The 24003-nt window shown below is 43.8% G+C and overlaps 1 protein-coding gene across 3 annotated transcripts in view; it reads left to right on the top strand.

Moving 5' to 3' along the window:
• Positions 1-24003, top strand: part of CLEC16A (C-type lectin domain containing 16A) — a 1932649-nt gene that overhangs the window by 341532 nt on the left and 1567114 nt on the right. For all 3 annotated transcript variants that reach the window (XM_069647805.1, XM_069647806.1, XM_069647807.1), the window contains exon 5: positions 9289-9394. In XM_069647805.1, coding sequence (XP_069503906.1) covers positions 9289-9394 — 106 coding nt within the window. The remainder of the gene's footprint in view (positions 1-9288; positions 9395-24003) is intronic.

The following is a 24003-nucleotide window of genomic DNA, read 5'->3' as shown; positions in this document are numbered from 1 at the left end:
AAGTGGCATCACATAGCATTGTACACTACAAAACATATAGTTACGATATCACTATGTGATAAATTTCATACAAGAATGGATCGCCATATGTATCATTAAGATCAGTATGTGTAGGCCCATATTACCAAATTACTGTGTATGCAAGCAGACGTCCATGACCAAATGATAATGATGTGTTTTTATATAGCACTTGCGCTTTATATAGACAAAATATACACCCAATATCACCCAACCTGTGTTGGTACTCATTTATCGACCTCAGAAGGATGAAAGGCTGAGTGAGGCATTTAAGAACAGACTAAATCAGTGACTCACCCCGTGAAGTGTGCCTGAAATAAAAATTTAATGAGCCAAGCAATTATTGTATAGAATTCCAGAAAGACACATTATTTGGTATTCCTATTCTTTCTTATTAAGGGTCAGTGCTGAAAGTGTTAGACTTGTGGCACTCCTGTTCTTATTTTTTTTAAGGGGCCTGAACAAGAAAGCCAGCCACCCCAGAGGTAAAGAGCCACAGGCCAGGAGCTTGCATTACCAACAAAATAAAAATGTTTTACATTTTTTTAGAGGTCGCAAGGGAGACCACAGAGGTCGCAAGGGAGACCTCAGAGGTCGCAGTTGCGAGCTCTGGCGACCCCTTAATGACGTCCCTGGTAGAATCTACTTCATCGGAAGTAGAGTCCTCAGATCCAGATTTAAGGCCAAATACGCTGAATTTTTTAGAAGAGTTCAAACTCCTCCATCTCGAGAGCAGAAACGAGAGAAAGCCAAGTGGCAGGACCCCAGGTGGAGGAAGAGGAGATGCTACACGAAAACAAGGAGAGGTCGGAAGTGTGGGGGATGCCAGCTCATAGAGCAGGAAAACTTGTTCTGGGAGAGGAGCACAAAACCGGAATTAAAGGTCTTTAATATATCAGACCCATTGCTGAATCAGAACAACAGGTTGTAGGATTGAGCCTCTCCTTTGCACCCACACAGAACTTTGATTATGCTGAAACACACATTGTTCTCTTCAAAATTTCTCTGTAAAGTTAAGTTGAAGAATTTTTCTCAGCGAAAGTCAGTGAAAAACCTCTAAGAGAACACCCTCCTCCACCGCAGCCCTCTGTGTTAAGTGTGAGGGACATGGATGCTGGATTATGTCTTGAAAATCTTAATGATGAAACTACCAAAGACGATGGACTGTCATTGGACAATACAGCTATTTTTGGAAAAGATATGAGATCCAGACTGATCTGACAGAAGGTACTGGATTTAAACCGAGATCTATATTTAATCCAGCGATTGTGTCCAATATCAAAGACCATACAAAACGAACAGAAGAAAATATCTGGAACAAATCCAATTTGACAATTGTTCTGAAACAAGCTATCGAATCTTTGAAAAATGACACAACAATGGTAATAAGACAGGCTGACAAAGGAGGTGGACTGGTAGTCTGGGGAAGGAGTAAATATTTAGCAGAGGCAGAATCAAAATTAAATGATGCAGTATGCTATGAATTTAAAGGGATGAAATAGATTGATCAAGTCAAAATTGAATTGGATGGGAAACTATAAGACTTTAAGGAGAAGACATCCTCTATATGAAGAGAGATTATCCCATCAATCCTATTCTAGATTTTATCCCGAAAATCCATAAAAATAAGAGACATCCGCCGGGAAGGCATATTGTGTCATCTAGATCTTTTTCTATGGCCATTTGTGAAAGATCTGAGTTCTTATATAGGAGACACAACGGATCTATTGAAGAAGGTAAAGGGCATAGAATGGGAATCCGACCATCTGCTTGTTTCATTAGACATTGTGTCATTATATACATCCATCATACATGAGAATGGTCTTCGAGCATGTCAGTTTTTCTTGGATTTTAGGTCTGTGAGCCACAAAGAGCAAAATGAGGTCACGCTGAACCTTCTAGAATTCTGTTCAACACACAATATGTTTTTATTTGAAGACCTTATACAGCCAAAAATGTGGGACGGCAATGGGTTCCTGCATAGCAGCCCCCACATATGTTAATCTCTCTATGGAGTGGTGGGAACTAGAGGTTGCATGGTCTGAAATACATGAAAAATATCTTAATTGTATTGTGTGTTGGTAAAGGTATATTGATGACCTATTTTTGGTATGGAGAGGACCCCAAAAATTGCTGGAAGAAAATTTAAAACTCACTGTGATTAGTAGCTCTAGTTAATTGACATTTTTAGATTTAGAACTTTTTATTGCTAATGAGCACATTTGCAGTAAATTGCATAGAAAACAGATGGCCTCAAACTCCAGCTTGCATGGCAAAAGCCACCATCCAAAGAAATGAATAGACAGCATACCTTATGGAGAAATGCTCGGGGCCAAGAGGAATTACTATTTGGATGATGATTTTGAAATGGAAGCCAGCAATATGGGGCATGTTTTTTGGAAAGGGGATACAATAGACATAGCCTGATTAATGCATATAGAAAAACTGGTGCTATGAAATGACAAGATTTATTCCAGGTCAAGGCTAAAAACAGATGAGAACAACATAAGATTTATAACGACATTTAGCCGACGGGCTTCACAGATCAGAATGATACTCAAAAGACATTGGTCGATATTACAATCAGACAAAGACTTTGTTTCATCAGTAACTTTCTGTAAAGCTAGGTCATTGAAAGACATGCTGTCACCAAGCATGTTGAGGGCTGAGGAACCCAAAGAGAATTGATTAAAAAGGTTACTGCATAAAAAATTGCATTGACAGGTGCTATGATTGTAAAATGTGTAGATATGCGGAAAAAAAGAAAGTGTACAATATGACAAGCATCAACAAAAATACTGGCATATATCGCATAGAATCAACTGTCTGACCAAATTTGTAGTGTATGCAATGAAGATTGCCCAGGCTTACAGCGCAGGGTAGTCTTGATTCTATTAAAGACTAGGAGGCGAGCATTATGCTTTACTTCTTTATTACTGCTCCTGCAGCAATTCAACTTTAAACATTTTTTTCTTATTTTAAAACTTGGTAACACATCTTGTGTTTCCTCCCAGGTCCCCTGGAGGTCAAACACAAACAGGTTGTAGCATAGTTTTCAAACCGAAGAAAAAAGACTTAATAAACTACTAGTTCCCATAATTCTCCGGGGTTGCATAGTCTTGGTCTGTCCACTTTGCCCAATCGGGCTTTGACCATAACTATAAGAGAGGCCCCTTATGAGCCCAACTCCTTTCTTTGGCAGCCAATACCAAGGTAAGTGAAAATCCCAACAGTCAACTTGAACCCACTGAAGAACTTGTATAATCCATTGCGCCGAAACCTTGGCCCTGCCAAGGAGAAAAACTCCTTCCTGAACTTAATTCCACATGACTCCTTACTCCCAGTCAGGTCGCTTTTTTCTCTTCTCCTGGAAGAAAAGGAGATATTATAAGGGTGGGTCCCATATTAACATACTCATCAATACAGTTAATCGTATGTTCATAAACCATGAAGGTGGGATATAATGCTCAACTCCTTGTCTTCAATAGAATCAACTAGAAAATGGTTTGAGTACTTGGTGGATATCAACTTTGTTACCTCTGTGCCCTATTTTGATCCTTAGGTTTTAATGGTGTTGCATGCGTGTGAAACGGGATGGAGTTACTCTACTCCATGTGCAATATTTTAGATTGAGGTTTTCACACAAGCTTTTGCTCCACATCCAAGAGAAAACTCAATGCCAGTAATAGGTCAAACACGTGTTTCGGTATCACATTGTTCCTTTTTCAATCAGGGCGTTACTCCTTGTCATGGGTTAAATCTCTCCTGAACTGAGGAGGGATTTAACCCATGACCAGGAGTAACGCCCTGATTGTGATGCCGAAACACGTGTCTCAGAGAGGTCATACGGTTCAAATAACATGCAATAAAACTAAGAGCTAGATTTGACCTATTACTGGCATTGCGTTTTCTCTTGGACATGGCGCAAAAACCTCAACCTTTAATAGAATATAGACTACCCTGCGCTGTAAACCTTGGCAAATCTCATTCTATGTCGAGACAGGAGGCGAGCATTATGCTTGTTCAAAGCTATCAATCACTCTATTAGCTATCTGCGAAACAGGCTCAAAATAGAAAGTCTTAAATGTAGACTCAGTGGACCAGCCAGCAGATTTCATGATGTCTTGTAAAGGAACGCCTACCGCAAATGCTCTAGACGCCATTGCGCCACTCGCTGAGTGCGCGCCAAACAGGGATAAATCAATACTCGCCCAGTGCATTACTTCTCTAACCCATCTTGCAATGGTGGCTGTCGCAACTGCATGGAAAGCATTCCTGTGTGCAATTAATAGTTCAGTGACCCCTCTCAGTCTCACTTCTGCCGTGGCTATCTTGTAGTCTTTAATACATTGCGCTACGCACAGTTTAGCATTATTTGGAAAGTATGGATAAGCAATAATCATATAATCAAATTTGGTTCTGTTTGCCACATTGAAGCGACTCCTTCTCGGTAGAAGATCTTCCTATCTGTAGTGCTTTCACGTCTGATCCTCTTCTACAAGCAATAAGGCATAAAAGCACTGCTGGGTGCTTACCTATCGGCTTCCCTTCCACCTTGTTGTTGCCCACCAATATCGCTGATCTGTACACTCCTATCGTCCTGTAGGCACAGCCCTCACTAAACCTCTGGGCTAAAAAGTTCAGCATGCCGAAATGGAATGAACACCGAAGTTGGAGCGGTAGGCGGTCCAGCGCCTCCAATCCACACCATAGCTCCTTATGGAGTCCTTAATACAGTCGGCAGCGAGCTGTAAAATGCCTGCCAGCTGTTATCATTGCCTGAAACCCTGCAAGCCATCAGATGCAGTGCGCCCTCCACTACAAGCGGGTGTAAATGGCTGTTCGGGTCCCGAAGAATGTCCTCCCTGTGAGGGAGCACTCTCGGGAAATCCGTAGAAAGTTCCATCACTACTGGAAAACACGGCTGGGACTTCCACATCGGAACCATGAGCACTAGCTCTGCTTGCTCTTGCCGCACTTATGCTAACCCTCTCGTCAGCATGACGAACGGAGGGAACGCGTAGTGAACCGCTCCCATCCACTGTTGCAGGAATGCATCCGTCCCTGCTGCCTCAGAGTCTATCCTCCAAGTGAAGAACTTGGAGGTCTGGGCGTTGAGCCTGGAAGCAAATATGTCTAACTCCATGGGTCCCCAGACTCGTTGAATCTGAGCGAAGATGCTCGGGAGTAGCCTCCAGTTGCTGGAGTCTACCAGACATCGCGAATTCCAGTCCGCCACTAAGTTCTGAGCGCCTGGTAAATACGCCGCTGACACAGATATCTGCTGTCGCAGACAATGATGCCAAAAATCCTTTGCTAATTCTGCCAACATCCTGGAAGACGTTCCTCCCAGTTTGTTTATATAGCAGGCTGCAGAGATGTTGTTAATCTTGAGATGGATGCAACAGTTGGCACAGTCTCTGGTAAATGCTTGTACCGCGAAAGACCCTGCCAGGAGCTCCAAACTTTTTCTTTTTAATTTAACTTTTTATTGGCATTTCCATAAACATAAATGCATTCCAACATGAACACATTAAAACAAGATTGGAATCCTCCCCCTTTCTTCCCCCAGCCCCCCTCGGTTCGAGTAAAGTCTGAATATTTTGAAACGACCTGGGCTTACCACTGCCTTGGAATATCCAATGGCGGCATTATCACAGGTTGCGACAGTCTCCCACTATTGTCTCTTCATAGTTCTCCTTCTCCTGGACGCTCTACTATGCCAAGGAGTCGCATGGCCCGTGGTCACCATACAACCCTTGCCCCATGCTTCAGGTATTTCAGCAGTGACAACCAGTCTGTGTTAAACCTATTGGGCTCCCCTTGAATTGAGTAAGTGAGCCACTCCAATGCCAACAGGCCCCAGATTTTCGCCACCCATTTGTGGTACTGGGGGGGGGGCTCCCTCACCTTCCATTTACTTGCCAGCACCAGCGCTGCTGCCATCACCATAATGACATATAAATTGCATCCTGCCCTGAAGTTGAGGGACTCCAGTGCCCTCCCAGCCCAATCAGCACCAGGCCCTTGTTCTCTGTGCATTTGGTTCCTAGGACTTGCTCAATCGACTCTAGGACGTTTGCCCAATAGTTATCAAGCTTAGGACATTTCCACCAAATATGGGCCCAGGTGCCCTCCGACCCACAGTCCCTCCAACAAAGTTGTGAGATCCCTGGATACATTCTATGAAGTTTTGATGTGGTTGCTGCCTGTTGCAGGGAGGGGTGCCGGAGCCAATGCCTCAGTTGGAAATAGGCAAACCTATCCCTTTCCCCTAGGGAGAAGTCTGTTTTGCACTGTTCAAATTGCTTCACCTGCCCTTCTGTAAACATATCTCGCACCAGTCTACAGCCCCCTCATTGCCACGCAGCATATGTGGATGTGTTGTGTCCCGGAGTGAATTTCGGGTTCCCAAATAGTGGCGTGGGTGATGGGTGTGTCGTGAGGTGGGCTGTCTGAACTGCTTCATCCCAGGTGCGGCCCAGTATCATTAAAATTGCACTGCTATACATCCGAGTTGGCCTGTCATCCCTGGGCTTCCAAAGGACTCCCTCTAGGTCTTCCCCCAAACCTGCTCTATCCGTAGATCGCCAAATTGTGCCCTGATCGTCTTTTAGCCAGTTGCGAATCACTTTCAATTGGGCCGATCTGTAGTATGCTCTAAAGTCTGGCTGTCCCATGCCCACTCGGACTGTCGGGGCTCTCATCAGGGCAGCAGCCACCCTCGGGGATTTATTGTTCAACACAAATTTGCTGGTTAACTTGTTTAAGGCCCTAAACCATGCAGTAGGGACGTAGACCGGAAGGGCTGGGAAGTGGTACAGCAGCAGCGGAAGCGACACCATTTTCAAAACATGCATGCGGCCCAGCCAAGAGATGGTAAGCGGTCTCCAATCAATCAGTTTGGTCTTTAATTTCTCCAGCAGAGGAGGGTAGTTGGCCTGGTAAAGTTGGTTGATTGATAGGTGATCGAGTGCTCGGCCCATCTGTAGAGGGAGTGCTCTTTGAGAGCCGTGGCGGTCCCGGTTGAAATAGTGAGATTAAGGATTACCGCCTTGGAAGCATTAATTTTGAGACCTGCGGCACCCGAAGTGCTCTAAATCCCTTTCTACTGCCTTTATGACGGTCTCTGGGACAGTATCATGTCGTCAGCGAAAGCTGCGATCTTAAGGGTTCTCCCTGCAAAGGGCACTCCCGTTATAGCCTCAATGGATCTTAATGCTTCTAGGAAAAGTTCCAGGTGAAGCGCGTAAAGGATTGGGGACAGTGGGCACCCCTGCTTGGTACCCCTCTCTACATTCACTGTTTCAGTAAGTTGACCATTTACTGCTAGACGGAGGACTGGGTGGTGATAATTGGCCCTTAACCTCTTCAGGAATTTGGGCCTGAAGCCTATTCTCTGCATAGTTGCAAAGAGGAATCCCCACGCCACCCGATCAAAAGCTTTCTCAGCATCAACTGCCATGAGGAGAGCGGAGATTCCTCTCTTATGGGCTTTTCCTATCAAGTGCACCAGCCTCCTCACATTATCTCCGGTCTGCCGGCCCCTTACAAATCCTGATTGTTCCGGGTGACCAATTTAGGGATTATCTGGTTGAGTCTTGTCGCCAGGATCTTGGCGTAGATCTTGGATTCAACGTTATCAGCGCTATGGGGCGATTAGAGCCGCATTCTGAAGGGTCCTTGCCTTTCTTATGGATGAGGACAACTTTCGCCTCCTCCATCGATCTTGTGATGGCATCGTCCCTCCCAATTTGATTGAAAAGAGTAGTGACGTGACGGATCAATGTTTCCTTATGAATTTTGTAAAATTCCGAAACATACCCGTCTGGACCCGGGGCTTTATTGGCAGGTAGGGACCTAATTGCAGCTATAAATTCGTCCTCCATTATGTCCAGTTCTAGAATTCCGATCTCCTCTCCGGATATATGGATTAATTTGACTTTGTCTGGGTATTCCCGCTGGCGTGCCACAGAAGGTTTGTCCGAGGCATAAACAGAGGTGTACAATTGCGTGAAATCTCTTCGAATAGTGTCATTTTTGGCCCTAATCCTCCCACCTCCCACTTTGATTTTCAACATCGTTTTCTCTTTCTCTTCCCGTCTTAATAGTCTCGCCAGGAGGCGGTCTGCCTTGTTGGGTTGGGTTTAATGTAATATTTTTGCCTGAGATGCAATAAGTTCCGTTCCGCCGCCCGGGTCTGGATCAGTTCTAATTGTCCCCGGGCCGCGCTGTATGCCCTTTTGGTGGCCTGGGTCTGATTCGTCCCCATTTTTGCCATTACCCTTTTAGTCTTCTAAACGGGCTTCCTATTGTCTCAATTCTCGATCCTTTCTATCTTTGATTGCTTATCATCCCCTGCTCACATTACCCCATAATATATGCCCATAAATAATGTCGCCTATGCCGTTGCCTTATATGTATTGCAACATTATTTCTGGGGATAATATTACCTTATACCATGTTTAGTCAATAAAGCCTACACTAGTGCACTTTCCCAGGCAGTAAAGTCCAATAAAGCAAGTTAAAAGACGAAGCGACTCCAGAGAAGTTCTCCAGACCAGTACTCGCTGGGAAGGGAAGTATGTTAAGGAGTCTGTACCTATTAGTACCTCGGCATGTAGTCTGGGATCCAATAGCCTTGTTTTTTAATTTGCAAAATGGCACACAGGATGTTTCACAAGTTTAAAAATAAGTACAAAAAAGTCCACGATGGAACTAATCATGGTTTTGTATTTATTTCCCTGGCTGCCTTTTGCGGATCAAGGAAAGGCGAGCAGGAGAAAAAATAGTAAGAGAGACAAGTGTCGAGGGTGAGGGAGGTTGCAAGGCAAGCGAGGTGAAGTGTATTGGGTATTCTGAGGGCATGGGGGCAGGTGGTGATCCGGCCAGAGGTAAGTACTAGGGAAAGAGGTGGCATGGGGATGCGTTAAAAGGGAAGTGTTTGGGGGGGTCCTTGCAGGAGTCGGACAGATGCTCAGCATCCCACGGTGAGGCACCTAACCCTGCCAAGCCCTTGGATTGTGGACCCATGACATGAGTCACTATGACATCATCTCCTGAACTCTAACTCGTACAGAAGTAGGTTTTTTGTTACCATTGATTCCAGTTGGTAGTTCAATACAATGTTTGGTCCTCAACATTACATTCATCAGCAATTGTTATTAACCACTTCCTTCCTGCTATATTGCAAAGTCAGACGTGGTCCGTCATGATGTAAATGGTACAGAGCAGTTATCCTAAATCTGTATATATCTTATTTGTTTCTAGCATACCAATGATTTTGCACTTTACACTGAGGCGATCAAGTTCTTCAACCACCCAGAAAGTATGGTGAGGATTGCAGTTCGCACAATAACCTTAAATGTCTACAAAGGTATGTTTCATTCTTCAGTGGTACTGCTTGTACAGAATACATGGGATGCACCCTTCTCTTAAATACCATACATGTGTTGGTTTCATTTGTTGTTTGTTTTAACTTATTTACATATTTTTTATTTTTGTATTTGGTTTATTAAAAACCTTTACAAAATTCATGGAATGGGGGATGAATGCCACATTAATACAGTTTAAAACTATACACTATTTCCTAAGATAAAACATTCTGAAGGAGCAAAGTGCAGTGCAATTGATCAGTAAATGTCTCAGTGTTTCAACAAAGTTCTTTTTACCACAGAAACGACAAAGGCCTCCTTCTCATCATTCATTTTGCACCTTAGTAATACCTCCTTAGTGTACAATAGATTCTATCCGAAAACGCATTATCATGTTTCTGTGGTGACGATTTGGAAATAGATTCAGATAATATGCAACAGTTCCTCTTTATCTTCCGTAGATAAATGGGCCGGTGAGGGATATTTGTGGAATGTGTCCATTGTATTTGACCAGTGGAATTGGAACAATGCAATTTTCACTTTCATCAGATTGCACTACCGGTCATTCGAATTGCAACTGATTTCATCAAGTGTTTCATTACAATTCTCACACATTTTCTTTGATGAATCTTTTTCAAATTCTCACATATTTCATTATACAGAGACCCTACATGCGGGATCATACATTTTTCCTACAAAATGAGCAATCTCCATCTCACCTTGACTTTGGAGGCAAGAAATGCCCAGTTCGTACCGGATGGCAGGAAGGGGAACGGAATTGGTACTCCCAAAACCCTTCTCCAAACGAATGCCTAATTTCTGTCCAAGTGACTATACACCCAGGTTCCCCATAGTTCCTTACCATATACAATTTTTGGCATTGCTTTCCTCTCCTAGAAGTTTCATATTGATTTTAACCATCTGATGGGATAAAAACATCGCTCTACGGTCAAGCACGGCAATAATCACCTTCGTCTGTGGTTTACTCGTGATAATGAAATCCAAATATGTGACAATCAACTCCCATGTCAGTACGTTCTGATCTAAAAAAAAAAACATTTTTGCATGCATCGCTTTCTACCTTTAGAACATTCTAAGATTTGTGTCTTTTTTGGATTGATTAGCAAGCCATTATTCCCAGGGCAAACTTCAAATGCCTTCAAAAGGTACTGAAGACCGATACGCGTTCTGTCAAACAGAAGAAAATCCTCCACGTATGTGATTCACAGTATCTTTAGAGATCCGTTATTTGGAGATATGAAAGCAGCAGGAACATAAGTAGTTGGTCACATCAGATACATATAAATTGAAAAGGCAAGAAGGCAATAAGCATCCTTGTCTGAGACCAATCCTTCTTGTTTAATCTGACTCGTATTCATGAGGCATCATGTAATCCGATGATCAAATTCAGTAGACCCTCCGGGAGCCCCCAATCGGCCAATTTAGCCCATAGGCTAAACGCAGCTGATGGGTTGATTGATTCTGCATACGTCTGATCCTGTTTATCTGCCCGTTCCTGTTCTTGTATGTATCTACTAAACCATTCAGGGTTGTCCCGTGACCTTTTCAGAAGCTAGTTTGTAACATATTCAGCATCCTGTGCACTCGCCCGGATCTTCCAGATCTAGTAGTAAAAGGGATGCTAAGACTTTTCTATACACATTCCATCAATGCACTAGTATGGTAGTTTTTAGGGTCGTTCTTTGCGCCCTTTTTAAAGATTGACACAACAAACGATGTACGCCATGATTCAGGAGAAAGTATCTGTAGATATATTACTATACAGGATGGACCGGGATCATGACCAACGTAATGGTTCCTTCTTAAATATTCTATTAACTTTATTTGGTCCTGCTGCCCAAGAGTCACTGCACTTTCTGATTAAATAAATAATAGTTTGTGGATCGCCAACCATTCCCCTGATTTGACCTCTTTTCAATGGCGGAAGGTGGCTTCCCTTTGAGCACTACTTATTAAAATGTGACACCCATTCCTTCTTAGAAACCGGATTTAATTGCTTTTCCGACTGATCACACTACTGTGCATGACTATGTTCCCAGAATGGACTTCTATCCTTCTTTCTAAGGATCTCTAACATTTGTTCTGCATCATTCTGTAGCAGCATCCCTCTATACTGTTTTGAAATTGTTTAAAATGTTGGCTTCAGTTGTCTAATTTTTTTTCCTCATTCTAGATATCCCCCCCCACCTTCACCCACCTAATGGAGAATCGTGAAGGTCTTTTTTCACCAGCCATAACACTGTCATACCTATTCATATGCACCTTATTCCTTCTATGTAGGTTTTTTCCACATGGTAGAGCCATGCTAATCAATCTCTCTAGAGATTTATCATAATTATTTACGCTGAAGGTGTTCAGTTTCCACTTGTGTGTAGTAACATCCAATATTTCTTCAATATTTTTATTCAGACATCTAATGTCCCACGGCCTCCAAGAGAACCTATTATTCGCAGCATTGACAATTGGAACCACAATGCTCCTTTGTTATTTACATTTTACATATGCTTTGCTTTTTTTTGACGGAGCAGGACACACAACTCTAATTTATCACCTCCTTTTTTACTTTAGCTTTTGATAAAAAGGTAATACATTTGACATCTGAACACTTTAAGCAAGTGTGTATTTATTGTTTATTAAACGGTTCCTCTACTTTTTTTTTTCTACTTTTTCCCCACACCTCAATGTGGCAGTTGTGTGCATTGATTGTCCTATGCAGCAATTGAGCTTTTTTTTTATTTTATTTGTGGGGTGTGCTGGGAGAAAGATGTATGTTTACTGATTTTCGGAAATTGAAATGCAAACGTTAATGATCACATTATTTAACTCTTCTTTTACTCTTGACTTTGCTAATTTATTTTTTTGTAGCTTCTTATGATGCATGTGGATACATGTGGAAGGCTGTCAGTATATTTTCCATATTGTTTACTTATTTTTTTAAGAAAAGTTAATGTGCGATTGTATATACATTTAAAAATTTGCCAAATAGATTTTTTTAAATATAATCTTCTACTGTTTACATGCTCTGTGAAAAATGTGCTCAGTTTAACAATTTTACGTGTTCAGTGGTATGCCTAGAACACCTCTGTTGATCACATCTCTCCGTCCTTTCTTATCCAAAAACTCCTCATGTTTAGGAGTTTGGTGTTGTAAGTTATGCTTTTGTACACAACAATTGGCTTAAGATGATATATTTTGTGCAGAATCTGTGCAGGACTTTGTCAAGTGTAATTCTCACCAGCTACATGGCCTAGTTGGCTATATGAGACCACATATGCTCACTGTCATCCAACCTCTCACTGGAGAGCTAAGGCACTCTGGACTAGAAAAATCTGCTTATCCGTTGTTACTGAACAGCTGTACTTTTCATGGCACTCTTTAGTTTATAAACGGGTGCATCAAACAGCTTGCATCGGCATATGTTAATATAATCAGACGTGCTCTTTGTCTTAGACCCCAGTGTCACCCTCAAAAGTAGCCAAGCTCAACTTCTCACTACCCCAACACCCTTGCCACAGCTATGGAATCCCTTGATCAGCAGTAGCCTAGACACAATGTTCAATTCAAAGGGCAGCCTGCATGAGAAGCAGGGATAGGCCCTTGAAATGTGTCAAGTATATCTGTGTTATTTCTAATGACCGTGCAATGGATGCTTGTACATGTTGGGACCTGCCACCCATTATGAAGGAGTCATAATAAATATGGTGCGCCCACTCAAAACACTGAGTGCTCCTTCAGCTGCAACAAACAGCTGAGAATGTGCTGCTGAACTATAGATGTGTTGTGTTTTTTTTGTGGATTATCATACGCCAGCCAGTGGGTGCCCAGTGGGCCATGCAAGGCACAGGTCATTTTGATTCCCCAGCTTTGCGTGGCCAATTGAGGCTGCAGGCTGTGAAACTGCAGATCAAAATATCTGTAGAAGTCACTACTGAGCCTCACCATGATTGAGAGGGCCTGGGGTGGAGGGTTTGAGTGTTTCTAACATGTACGATGGAAACAGAAACAGGAAAGGAGAAGGTTTTATTGACATCGCCCTTTGCTTCCTGGGTGCAAGTTGTGTAACGGCAGTTGAACCATATGGAGTAGCGTGGGCAATGGCCCCGGTAGTGGTGGAAGTCGGAGTCCTGAGGCATCTGTGTCATTCAGATTAGGAAATAGAAACAAACATATGTATGTATGCATAGCTCCAAGGGGATGCATCTGTGTAAGCATGTGTGTGAAGGTGGTTGTGGGTGCATGCAGTATTCTTACAGTGGGATGGCATTTATTACTGGCATTATAGGCAAAGATATTCTGATGAGTGTTCTTAAGTGGTCCTACATTGGTGCAGCCAATATCGACATGTTTCTTAGAGGGACATAGCATTTTTATTGTCATCATGTGAAAACCCAAAATGAGTGTTCTTACTTGGACCTTCGTTGATGCAGCCAGTGTGGACATGGCATTTTTTAATGGCCAGACGGAGCATGCTGCGGTCATGTGCCTGGCCGTTATGCATCAGAAGCAGATAAAGCAGGGCAAGAGAAGGCCCGCTCTTCTGAAGGAGGTGAGGCATCCTGGGGGTGGTGCTGGTGAGTGTAGACAGATGCTTAAAGGACATTTGGCTTAGCTTAGCCAATCATGAATGAGGATTTCATGCAAATACCGGGCAAATAGTGCCTGGAATTTGCTTGGTTTCCTCCATCTGGATTGGATGAGCCTATTCAAATGTCCCATGCAGGGTGTTAATCAAAAATGAATACCACTGTGATGATGATGAGGTTCATTTAAGATCTTTTCATCTACCTTATGTAAGCAAAATGTGAAGTTGAACAGTATGGAGAAAGTGTAGATCTATCGAGCTCACTCTCCCTGTCATCATAAGTCCATAGGGGCTTTGTTACACACAGAAACACGTTCCTTGCCCTGCTCCACCGTTAAACAACATTCATTATAATCTATTGAAGTTCTTTTGTCACTTTTATGTTAAATATATTTTCAGTTTTATTTTGCACCGATTTACAGGGAATTTTAGACTTTTAACCATCTTGGTAGAACCTTTGTATTCGGTCACAGCATTCAAAGAATAGGAGGATGGGACTAGAAATGTTTCTGTAGAATTACTTTTGACTTTTTCTCCTATAAATTACTTATCCAACTGAAGAACCAACTTTGCAGGTATGTAATAACCATATTCTCTGGTTCAGGGTGATAATGAAGATATGCATTTGTATTTATTAGGTTTATTTATTTTTTTCCTTTATTTGTTTTGGTTTATTCAAACCTTTACAAAAAAGTATATACAGTAGAAGCAAATTTCATTAAAACAATGATTTCACAATAAATTGCTTATACATTTACAATTTCATTAATATCCAAAATCCAAAAAAACACATATAAACGAATGAATAAAATCACATCCCGCATCCCAAAATATAACACCTTACAAACTCAACAGACATTTTAAAACCTTTTTAAACAATAACATATTCTATATTATCCATTTAGGAACCAGGAGTACCTTCAACAAAAATGTTTTTTTTTTATGTCAATACACAAGTATTTTTCAGAAATACGTTAACTTTTATTTTCAAGGTGATAGAGGAGCCATGAAGCATTTCACACCAGAGTTTTTCTATCCACCCAAGCTGTATTACATACAAATTGTGCAAAACTTTCCAATCTCTTCTCTTGAAGATTTGGACATTCCAGTAATAAATGTTTTAGGGATTCACCTACGCCTTTTAATTTACAGAACCAACATTCTTCAGTCCCACAAGAGCCCCCGAATGAACAAGATCTCATTTGTACTTAGGACGTTAAACCTAAAGCGCATGTAAGAGTTTTGAAATTCTCTTGAGGGATATTTTTTCAAGTATACTTCCGGGTAAGGAAGGAATTTCCAATAAGACACGCTTTCAGAATATAGCTTCGAATTTAGCAGAACTACATTGTTCTCCAACCAGTCAAATGCATTAACAACCTCCTTCACTTTATCTGGAAACTTAAGTGTATTTACTGATAAACCTAAGTCAAAAAGTTTTTTCTCACAGTCCTCTTTTAAATTGTACATGAAGTTTCCATTTGTCGCATGTTTCAAATGAGCATACATTGTACCATTTTCGGCAACCAGACATTTTTTTAATAGAGCCAGTTTTCTATTGAACATGATACTATTGAGTGAATGCAAACCAAGTTCATATCTAATTAACTCTAGAGGAATACATTTTGGAACATAGTATAATATTTTCCGCCATATCATGGACTCCAGTTGACGTAAAAAGGGCCACATAATTTTAGAGAAAAATCCACACTCATAAGACAGTCTTGGCAACACCTTGAGCCTATAAAACAGGATGCAGGGGTCAAAAGTAAATTTACCATATGTTCATATTAGGTATATATAGCGCTTTACGCCAAAGAGCTTTACATTAAACAGCAAGAATACATTAGAATAAAATGGAAGCATAATTGTAAAACAAGAGACAAACCATCAAAAACAATACATAGAACTATTTGCATAGAAGTGTATAAGTGAAACTAGACAGAGGAAGAGTAAGAGGGAAGCAAGGTTTACAGGACGGGCAGTTGCTGAAGATGAGCTTTCACGGAGGAACGGAAGGAGGAGTAAGAGCAAATGGAGCAGATAGAGAGAGGTAGAGTGTTCCAGTGTAGAGGGACACGGAGCTGAACGGAAACCAGAATGTGCACAAGTGGAAGGAGGAACAGTGAGTAGGAAGAGATCTTCAGATCTGAGGGGGCGAGAGGGAGCGTAGAACGAGAGGAGAGAGGAAAGGTAGGGGGGGCAAGATCATGAAGAGATTTAAAGACGAGACAGAGGAAGTTAAATTTAAGTTGAGAATGAAAGGGAGGCCAGCCTAGGTAAGAAAGCAAAGAGGGAATGGAATCGTGAGGAGAGAGAAGACAAAGGGTACGCATAGCAGAGTGATAGAGTGATAGAGGGATTTGAGGGGAGTCAGGTGAGAGGCCGGGAGGCCAAAGAGGAGAGTGGAGCAATGGAAATGATGAGAGAAAATGAGGGAAGAGAGAGTTTAGTGGCATGAAAGGTGAGGGAGGAATGGATTTTATGAACATTGAAGAGGTGGAAGCGACAGGCGCGGGAGCTAAGAGAAATGTGGTAGGTAAAGGAGAGGGAGGAGTCGAAGTGAAGGCTAAGATTGCGAACAGAGGCAGACATGGGGAGATTAGAAGAGGGAAAGAGAATAAATGGAGGGGGAGTGGAAGGGGGGAAGAGTGTTGGAGGGAAAGAATAAGACTTCAGTCTTATCAGTATTGAGGGAGAGAAAGTGAGATGACATCCAGTTTCTGATAGCAGAGAGACCGGAAGAAAGATTAAGGTGGGTGTCAGGAGTGAAAGAAGAGAACGAGAGAAAGAGCTGGGTGTCATCAGCATAGAAATGGTGAGACATGCTGAAGGAAGAGATGATGGGGGCAAGAAGGGAAGTGTAGAGTGAAAAAAGGAAAGGGCCAAGTACAGAGCCCTGGGGAACACCGAAGTCCAGGGCAGAGTAGAGGAGGTATGACCGCCCCAAGAGACGGCGAAAGAGCGGTTGGAGAGATAGGAGGAGAACCATTTGAGAACAGGGCCTTTGAGACCAAAGGAGGAAAGAGTGTTAAGGAGTAAGGGGTGATCAATGGTATCAAATGCAGCACAGAGTTCAAGGAGGATGAGGACAGTAGATTGCTTAGAATAGTGTGCAGTAAGGAGGGAGTTGGGAACAGAGGTGAGGGCAGTTTCAGTGGAGTGTTTAGGGCGGAATCCAGATTGAGAAGGGGGGAGAAGAGGGAGATTGGATACAAAAGCTAAAAGTCGAGTGTAAACGAAGCGTTGAAGAAGCTTAGAAAGGAATGGTAGAAGAGAGATTGGACGAAAGTTGGAAGTAAGGAGAGGGTTAGTAGAGGGTTTTTTCAGGGTAGGGATAATAGCGTGTTTGAAGGAGGAAGTGAAGGTGGCCGTGGAGAGAAAAATGTTGAATAAGGAGGTGAGGTAAGGGATGAGAAGAGGGTAGATTTTAGAAATCGGGGGGTGGGGAGGGGATCAGAGGGGGCAACAGTTAAGTTTTGGACAGGAGGAGGGAAACCTAAGAAGGAGTAATAGGAGAGAAGTTAGACATGTAAGAGGAAGGGGTAGTGAGAGAGGGGGGAGGAGGAGAGTAGGAAGTGGAGCAAAGAAAGTTTTGAGGCAGATTGAGTATCTTAGATGAGAAAATGTCAGCGAAATCGGAAGGAGAGAGGGGAGAGGTAGTGGAAAGGTCAGCGGTAGGTGGGGAGAGAGGGTCTGAAAGATAAGACGTGGATGGGAGGATTGTGATTGGAGTATATTAGAGTAGTAAGAATGCTTAGCTGAGTTAAGACAGGAATCGTAAAGAGAGTGGTATGAGAAATAGGAGGCTTGATTAGCAGGGGACCGAAGCTTGAGCCAACGTCGCTCAAGGCGAGGGAGGAGGCACATGGACACACAGTGAGGGGAAAGCCAGGGTTGTGAGGGATTGCGGGTAGGGTGGAAAGAGGAGAGGGGGGGGTGAAGTTGATCAAGGCTGGAGGAGATAGAAGAGGACAGAGAGGATAAAGCTTCATTAGCCGAGAGAGAGGAGAAATCAGAGAGAGGGGGGAGGGAGGCAGAGCAGGTATTGAGGAAAAGAGAAGGGCTAAAGTTACAGAGATCCCATTGAGAGAAGGAAATGGGGGGAAGGGGAGGGGGTGGATGGATGGAGGGGGGAGTGTGCGGGAGAAGGAGAGTAAGGCATGGTCAGAAAGGTAGGTGGGAAGGGTAGATACTGGGGAGGAGGAGAAGGTAGAGATAAAGATAAGATCAAGAGTGGAACCCGAGGAGTGAGTAGGAGAAGAAGGGAGGGGAGTGAGGAAGTAGGAGTTGAGAATGGAAAGAAGAGGGGATGGTTGATGAGAAGCGAGCAGGTGAAGGTTGAAGTCCCTGAGAACAGTAAGGGGAGAGGGGGAGACGAGGGGAAAAAAGTGATCAAGGTCATCATAGAAGGAAGAGAGGGGGCCAGGTGGTCTGTAGATTATTAGAAAAGAGATAGCATGAGGTGAAGTAGAGGATTTGTACAGATATTCAAAGGAAGGGAAGACAGGAAGAGGAGTTGGGGGTGGGGGGGAGTGACAGTTAGGGTGATGGAGGAGACTGAGGCCACCGCCACAACCAAAAGGGCGGGATACATGAGAGAAAGAGCAGGAGGAGGAGGAGGAGGAGGAGGTAAGAGAGGCAGTTACAGTAGAGTTGTGAAGGGGGATTCACGTTTCTGTAATGCAGAGGAATTGCAGGTTAAGTCACATAAACAAGACCAGAACGGCTGCGGAAGGATCTTGCGTTCCAGAGGGCAATGTTGATGAAACTGGAGGGTTCAAAGGTAGGGGATAGATGAGGTTGGGACATTGAGAAGGGTAGAAGGGGGATGGCGAGAGCTGGGGGAGTGTTTGAGCGAGGGGGTGGGCATGAAGATAAGGGAAAGGGATAGGAGAAGGGGCAGAAAATAGGGGTGAGGGAAGGGGGAAGAGAGCAAGAAACAAGGAGGGAGAGGGGAGTTGGGAAGGGGACGCTAATGTCAGCCGGGTAGGAGTAAGGGAGTGGACTGAGAAGAATGGGGGGAGTAACTAGCAAAAGCAGGCAGAAGAGGGAGGGGCAAGTTGGGAGATGGAACTCAGGGTGGAAGAGGGGGGAGAAGGGAATGGGGAAGAAGGGGGGTTAGGGGTCTCAGGGGTCTCAGGAGAAGGGTATGCTGAGAAGCAGTAGAGTATGGGTGAAGAGGAGGAGCACTTGACTAAGTGGGGCAGGAAGTTGATACAGATAGAAGGGCTAAGGAGGGGTGAGTCAAAGCAGTACTGGTATGGGCGTAGAAAGGGAGGCGGAATGCAGCAGGTAGGGAGGGTCACCTGGTGGGAGTAGAGCAGGGTGCGGGCTCCGGGTGAGTGGCACAGTGAAGGCTGGTCAAGGATGTAAGGAGGCCACACGATAGAGAGGGGCAGCAGGTGACTGGCCGCCGAGGGAGGCAGAGGCGTGCCCAGTAGCAGTGGAGGCCAGCAGTCAGGAGAACACAGATGGTAGGCCAGCAAGACCAGGTAGGTGTAGAGGCAGGCCACAGGAGACGGGCAGGCACAGGGTGCAGAGGGGCCAACAGTGCTCCAGATGCTGCAAGAAGTAGAGGGTGCAAGGGCCAGAGGGACGGTGGCACAACACAGGCAAGCACAAGCACCGCACCGGCAGACCCACGACAAGGTAGGTCGCAGTAGGCAGGCAGTCCCACGATGGTGAGGGAGAGGGCTTGCAGAAATCAGCCCTAGCAGGATAAGCTAAGGAGTCAAAGTGGAGGAAGTCCGGAGCAGTAGGAGCGGCGCAGCAGTCCAGGCGGGTAAGCACCCGGCAGAGAAGTCCTACACGGGAGAGAAGCAGTGAGTAGGAGGCAAGGAGATCCAAGGCAGCCAGAAGAACCAACGGGCCACAGTGGTGGAAGGCAGAAGCAGGAGGATCAGCGCCGTGGTCCAGGCAGGCAAATGCCCAGCCGAGGAGACCTGCACATGAGAGAAGCAGACTGCAGGAGGTGGCAGATCCAGGCAGAGAGGGCACCCAAAGGTCCGAACAACGCGGGGGAAGCGGGAGCACCAGCAGCGAAGCAAAAGAGCAGATTGTTGGAGGAGGTGGACAAGGACGGAGAGGGCCTGAGGAAATCTGAGCCCGCAGGGCAAGCAGGTGAGCTGGCAACAGAAGAGGGCAGGAGCAGAAAGGAAGAGGCGTAGCATAGGTGAATACAGCGCTGCGCATCTTATGCGCATATGCGTGCTTATGTCTGTTGCCCATTTGCTCTTGTGATCACGGATACTAATCCAGGGATTGTAGCTATTTTTTCATGTGAGATAGATCAGTCCACACTCGTATAGCCTCTATCTCCCGTTTGAGAGACATTGGAAAGCTGAATACATGTTCCCCAGAGGATGTCACTTGGGTTGGGTTGCAGGATTGCTAATAGGAATTGCTTAGAGGGGTTGCAATTTCCTTAAACAAAACCTCAACATACTCTCCCTGAAATGTTATACCAAATCTGAATTATTTAGGAAAATATGTGGAAAGATTTTGAATAAGCTTTCAAGGGAGCAAGGTTGTAGGGGTTCTCAAACATGTTTTGTATTTGGTTCATTGCATATTCAAATAAATGCAAATGATAAACATTTTTTTGTTTCAATTTAGAACGCATTTATTGAAACAATAGTTACCTTGTTCATATTAAATGCTTGAATATTTGCTTTTAAGTGGCTTGTTTGCAGTAATAGACCTGAGTACAGAAGGTGTTGAGCTACATGAGACTATGGGCCTCATTACGACCCTGCCGGTCCGGAAAGAACGGTGATGGTAAAACTGCCGCCACAGTTCTTTCCACACAGGCTGATTGAGAGTCCTGCAGGCGGGAGGTGTCAATCCCGCCAGGTCTGACCTGGTGGGTTTAACACCACCCACCTGTAGGCGGACATGGAAACACTGGCTCTGTCATAGACGGAGCAGGTGTTTCCATGGTCCCCATCCCCATGGAGTCTTATGGGACTCCATGGGAATGGGGACTTACAGAATTCCGCCTCTGGAATTTCTGGGTCACCGGGGTCGTAATGCCCCAGTATTCCGGGAATCACAGAGGCGGAATGGCAATACGAGTCCGGCGGTAACCTGCTGTTTTTTTCGGCTCGGTTACCGCCAGACTCTTAATGAAGCCCTATATGTCCTAGAACGGCAACCTGGACATCATGTTTAGTTAACCTTATTAAACAAGTAACTGTACTATTTATTACGTGTTACAAGTATATCTCGATGCTCCGATTAGTCTTTCCTGGTATCACTGATAAATTTGTATGGTTCTGGTGTCTATTGCCCCAATTCTCTGTCAAGACCCGGAAGAAAGTATTATGCTTTACTTTTTTACTTAAAGTACCACAAATCCCAGTAGCCCTCAGCATTTCTGTACTCACAAATTTAACATTGCATGCACCTTGTTGACCAATCCTTCCTCTATTACCTTGTATGTTCTCTCAGCAGATAGGTGGCATGATTTTGGGCTATATCTTATGTTTTTGTTTAATTTCATTTTTGTTGTGTATTTCCTATATCTATAGATTCACTGCATTTTGACTGTCACATTTAGCATTTTATTGCAATTTATGTTGCGTTTGGAACTTTCTAGTGCGTTTCTCCACTCTTTATCGAGTGGGGGGGGGTTCTTCATTATATCCCCTCTCTACATTTTCCTAACAGCCGTCAGGCATTGATAACTTGCGCTATGCACATCAGTGCATGTGTTTGCCATTCCGAGTTCTTCGCTTGTGACACAGATCTTAAAGAGCGTTGCAGGGGATTCTGGTGATGACAAAGAGACATTGCACATGTGCATTTCCCTGGGCGTCCAATGGTGCTGGCATTACAGGTGCGGCTGTGGAGGAGCAGCGTCTACAAATAGAAGTGTGTTCCCACGATCTAGAGTCTGAAGGATCGCAAACTTGTGGTGGAAAGGAAAATCTGCTTGCTGATGCTTCATTAATTGCAGCCACACCTGTGTGTTGACGTTCACAGGCCATGGTACGTGCCTTGGCACATGGATTGCATTGGGCTTTGATAGTGTGTGCATTGTTGGCGGATGCTGTGTCCACAGTGCTTGCACTTATGTCCAACAAACCTATTTTACTGAAACGTCAGTTAAACTGCCTACCCCTTTTGTCTTAAGGCCCTATATTTGAGCAGGAACTTCGTCAGGCACACATATACGCAATCATATCTAGTTGTTATGAATGGCCAGATCAAGGGGCCGAAGACGAGCTAGTCTATGATAAATACATGGAAGACGACTACCCTACTCCAACTGATTGGCCTGCTCAATGATTTCCTGGTGGTGCCCCAGCTGTAAGATGTATACATGTCTTCCGGTGCATTGTAGATCATGCAGTGCATCATGCTGTCTCTGATGGGCAAAAGTCTGTTTGAGAGAATCACAGTAGTACACTGCAGGTATCATGGCAGCGACATTGCTCCTTGGGGGTCCCCTTGATGAAGTTTCTGAGCGATGGACCATTTGGGCCGAAGAGCCCCTGTGTGGCCTCACAGAGGGAAGATTCATAGCCCTTCCACTTTCATTCTGCTGGGCAGTGATTACCAGAGGGAGGTTCCATACAAAAAATGGGGAAAGTCCTGTTAAACACGGTGGATTAGGACACAAATCTAAACAAAAATAACAGGCTCCACCGTGTTGAAAAAGTAAGCTTCATTAATCATAAACTTAGTGTTGTGTGTATCTTTTATGATATCACAATAACCCTGATTAGAGCCAACTTAAATTCTGAAAGCTATCAAATTGATTGTATCATAAACTGTGTGAATTTATTAAATCAAAAAAAATAATAGAATTGTGATGAACTTTGTAACAGAAATTTTGTTTTACCTAAGAGAAAACATATTTGAAAAAATACACAGAAAAAGAACATATGTTAAAAACCTTTGGCAAAATCACACAAACAGGTGAGAAGAAAGTTGTATAAAAAATAAGGAATTGTATGAAAGAAACAGTTTTTATGAGAAAACATTAAGAAAGAAATCAAGAATTTCTAAACTTTGAATTTTTTGGTTTAGCTTATCAGTCACATAGCAGGTCTGCCTACGTGCTGGTGTCCAGATGGACATCCACAACACGTTTCTGCAACAGTGCCACCTGCCGGGCGGTGAGTTCAAAAGATGCCTTCCTCAGAGCGACAAAACAACTGAACCCTGTGGGGAAGCAGACACAAGAGAGAACAGTGAAGTCTACTGGTGGCTTGCAGAATATGTTTGGCTGTTTATCTATTTGATAATTTCTTAATAGACTGCTTCATTACTTACAGTCCCTAATGGACAGCTTACCCAAAAATTGGGGGCTCAATCTTTAGGGAGCAGTCCGGGGGTAACATCGGAGGCGCAGGAAGTGCAGGTATGGAACGCTGTTTACAACTCTTCTATGTCTTAAAGAATCTAGAGATAGAAAAAATATAATGCTAAGCTAGTGTCCTAGGGGTCTTTTTGTACTGAAAACTAGCCGTAGCACAAGAGATTGTGAGAAAACTATTATTACTATACCTTTTTGGTATTGGTCCAAGCGTGTATTTCGGCTTCGATTGCAGTTATAGAGTAACAGGACATTGTCGGATAGACTGAAACCGATGGGTGAAAAAATGGTAAATCTGTCTGTCTGGCTAATTCATTTCTTAAGTCTTGGAGGTGCTAATAATAGCGAACTGCATTGAGAAAAAAATAGAGCCTACCTTAGGAAAAAGGACTCTGAGTCTGAACGATGACGTGCGGAAATCTTGGGTTTCAATTATCAACTGATCCAGAGATGGAGCATCTGCGCATGTGAGTTAATTCAAAATGCAATCGTCATGGCGGTGAACTGTATAGGAAAGGAAAAATGGGAAAAGTATACTAAAAAGGGAGTCTTTCTCAATTGCATGTGTGTGCAGCGGCAGAGAGGCAGACCACTTGGTTACCTGTCGCTTCTGGGCATCTGCATGCGTCTTGAAATCGTGGCGGTCAGACAAGAATGGCCTGAATAGAAGACCGTGATACGGG

Source organism: Ambystoma mexicanum, chromosome 2q (assembly GCF_040938575.1).
Source record: "Ambystoma mexicanum isolate Mex_15411 chromosome 2q, UKY_AmexF1_1, whole genome shotgun sequence".
Taxonomy (NCBI): domain Eukaryota; kingdom Metazoa; phylum Chordata; class Amphibia; order Caudata; family Ambystomatidae; genus Ambystoma; species Ambystoma mexicanum.
This window is presented reverse-complemented; position numbering and strand designations above follow the sequence as displayed.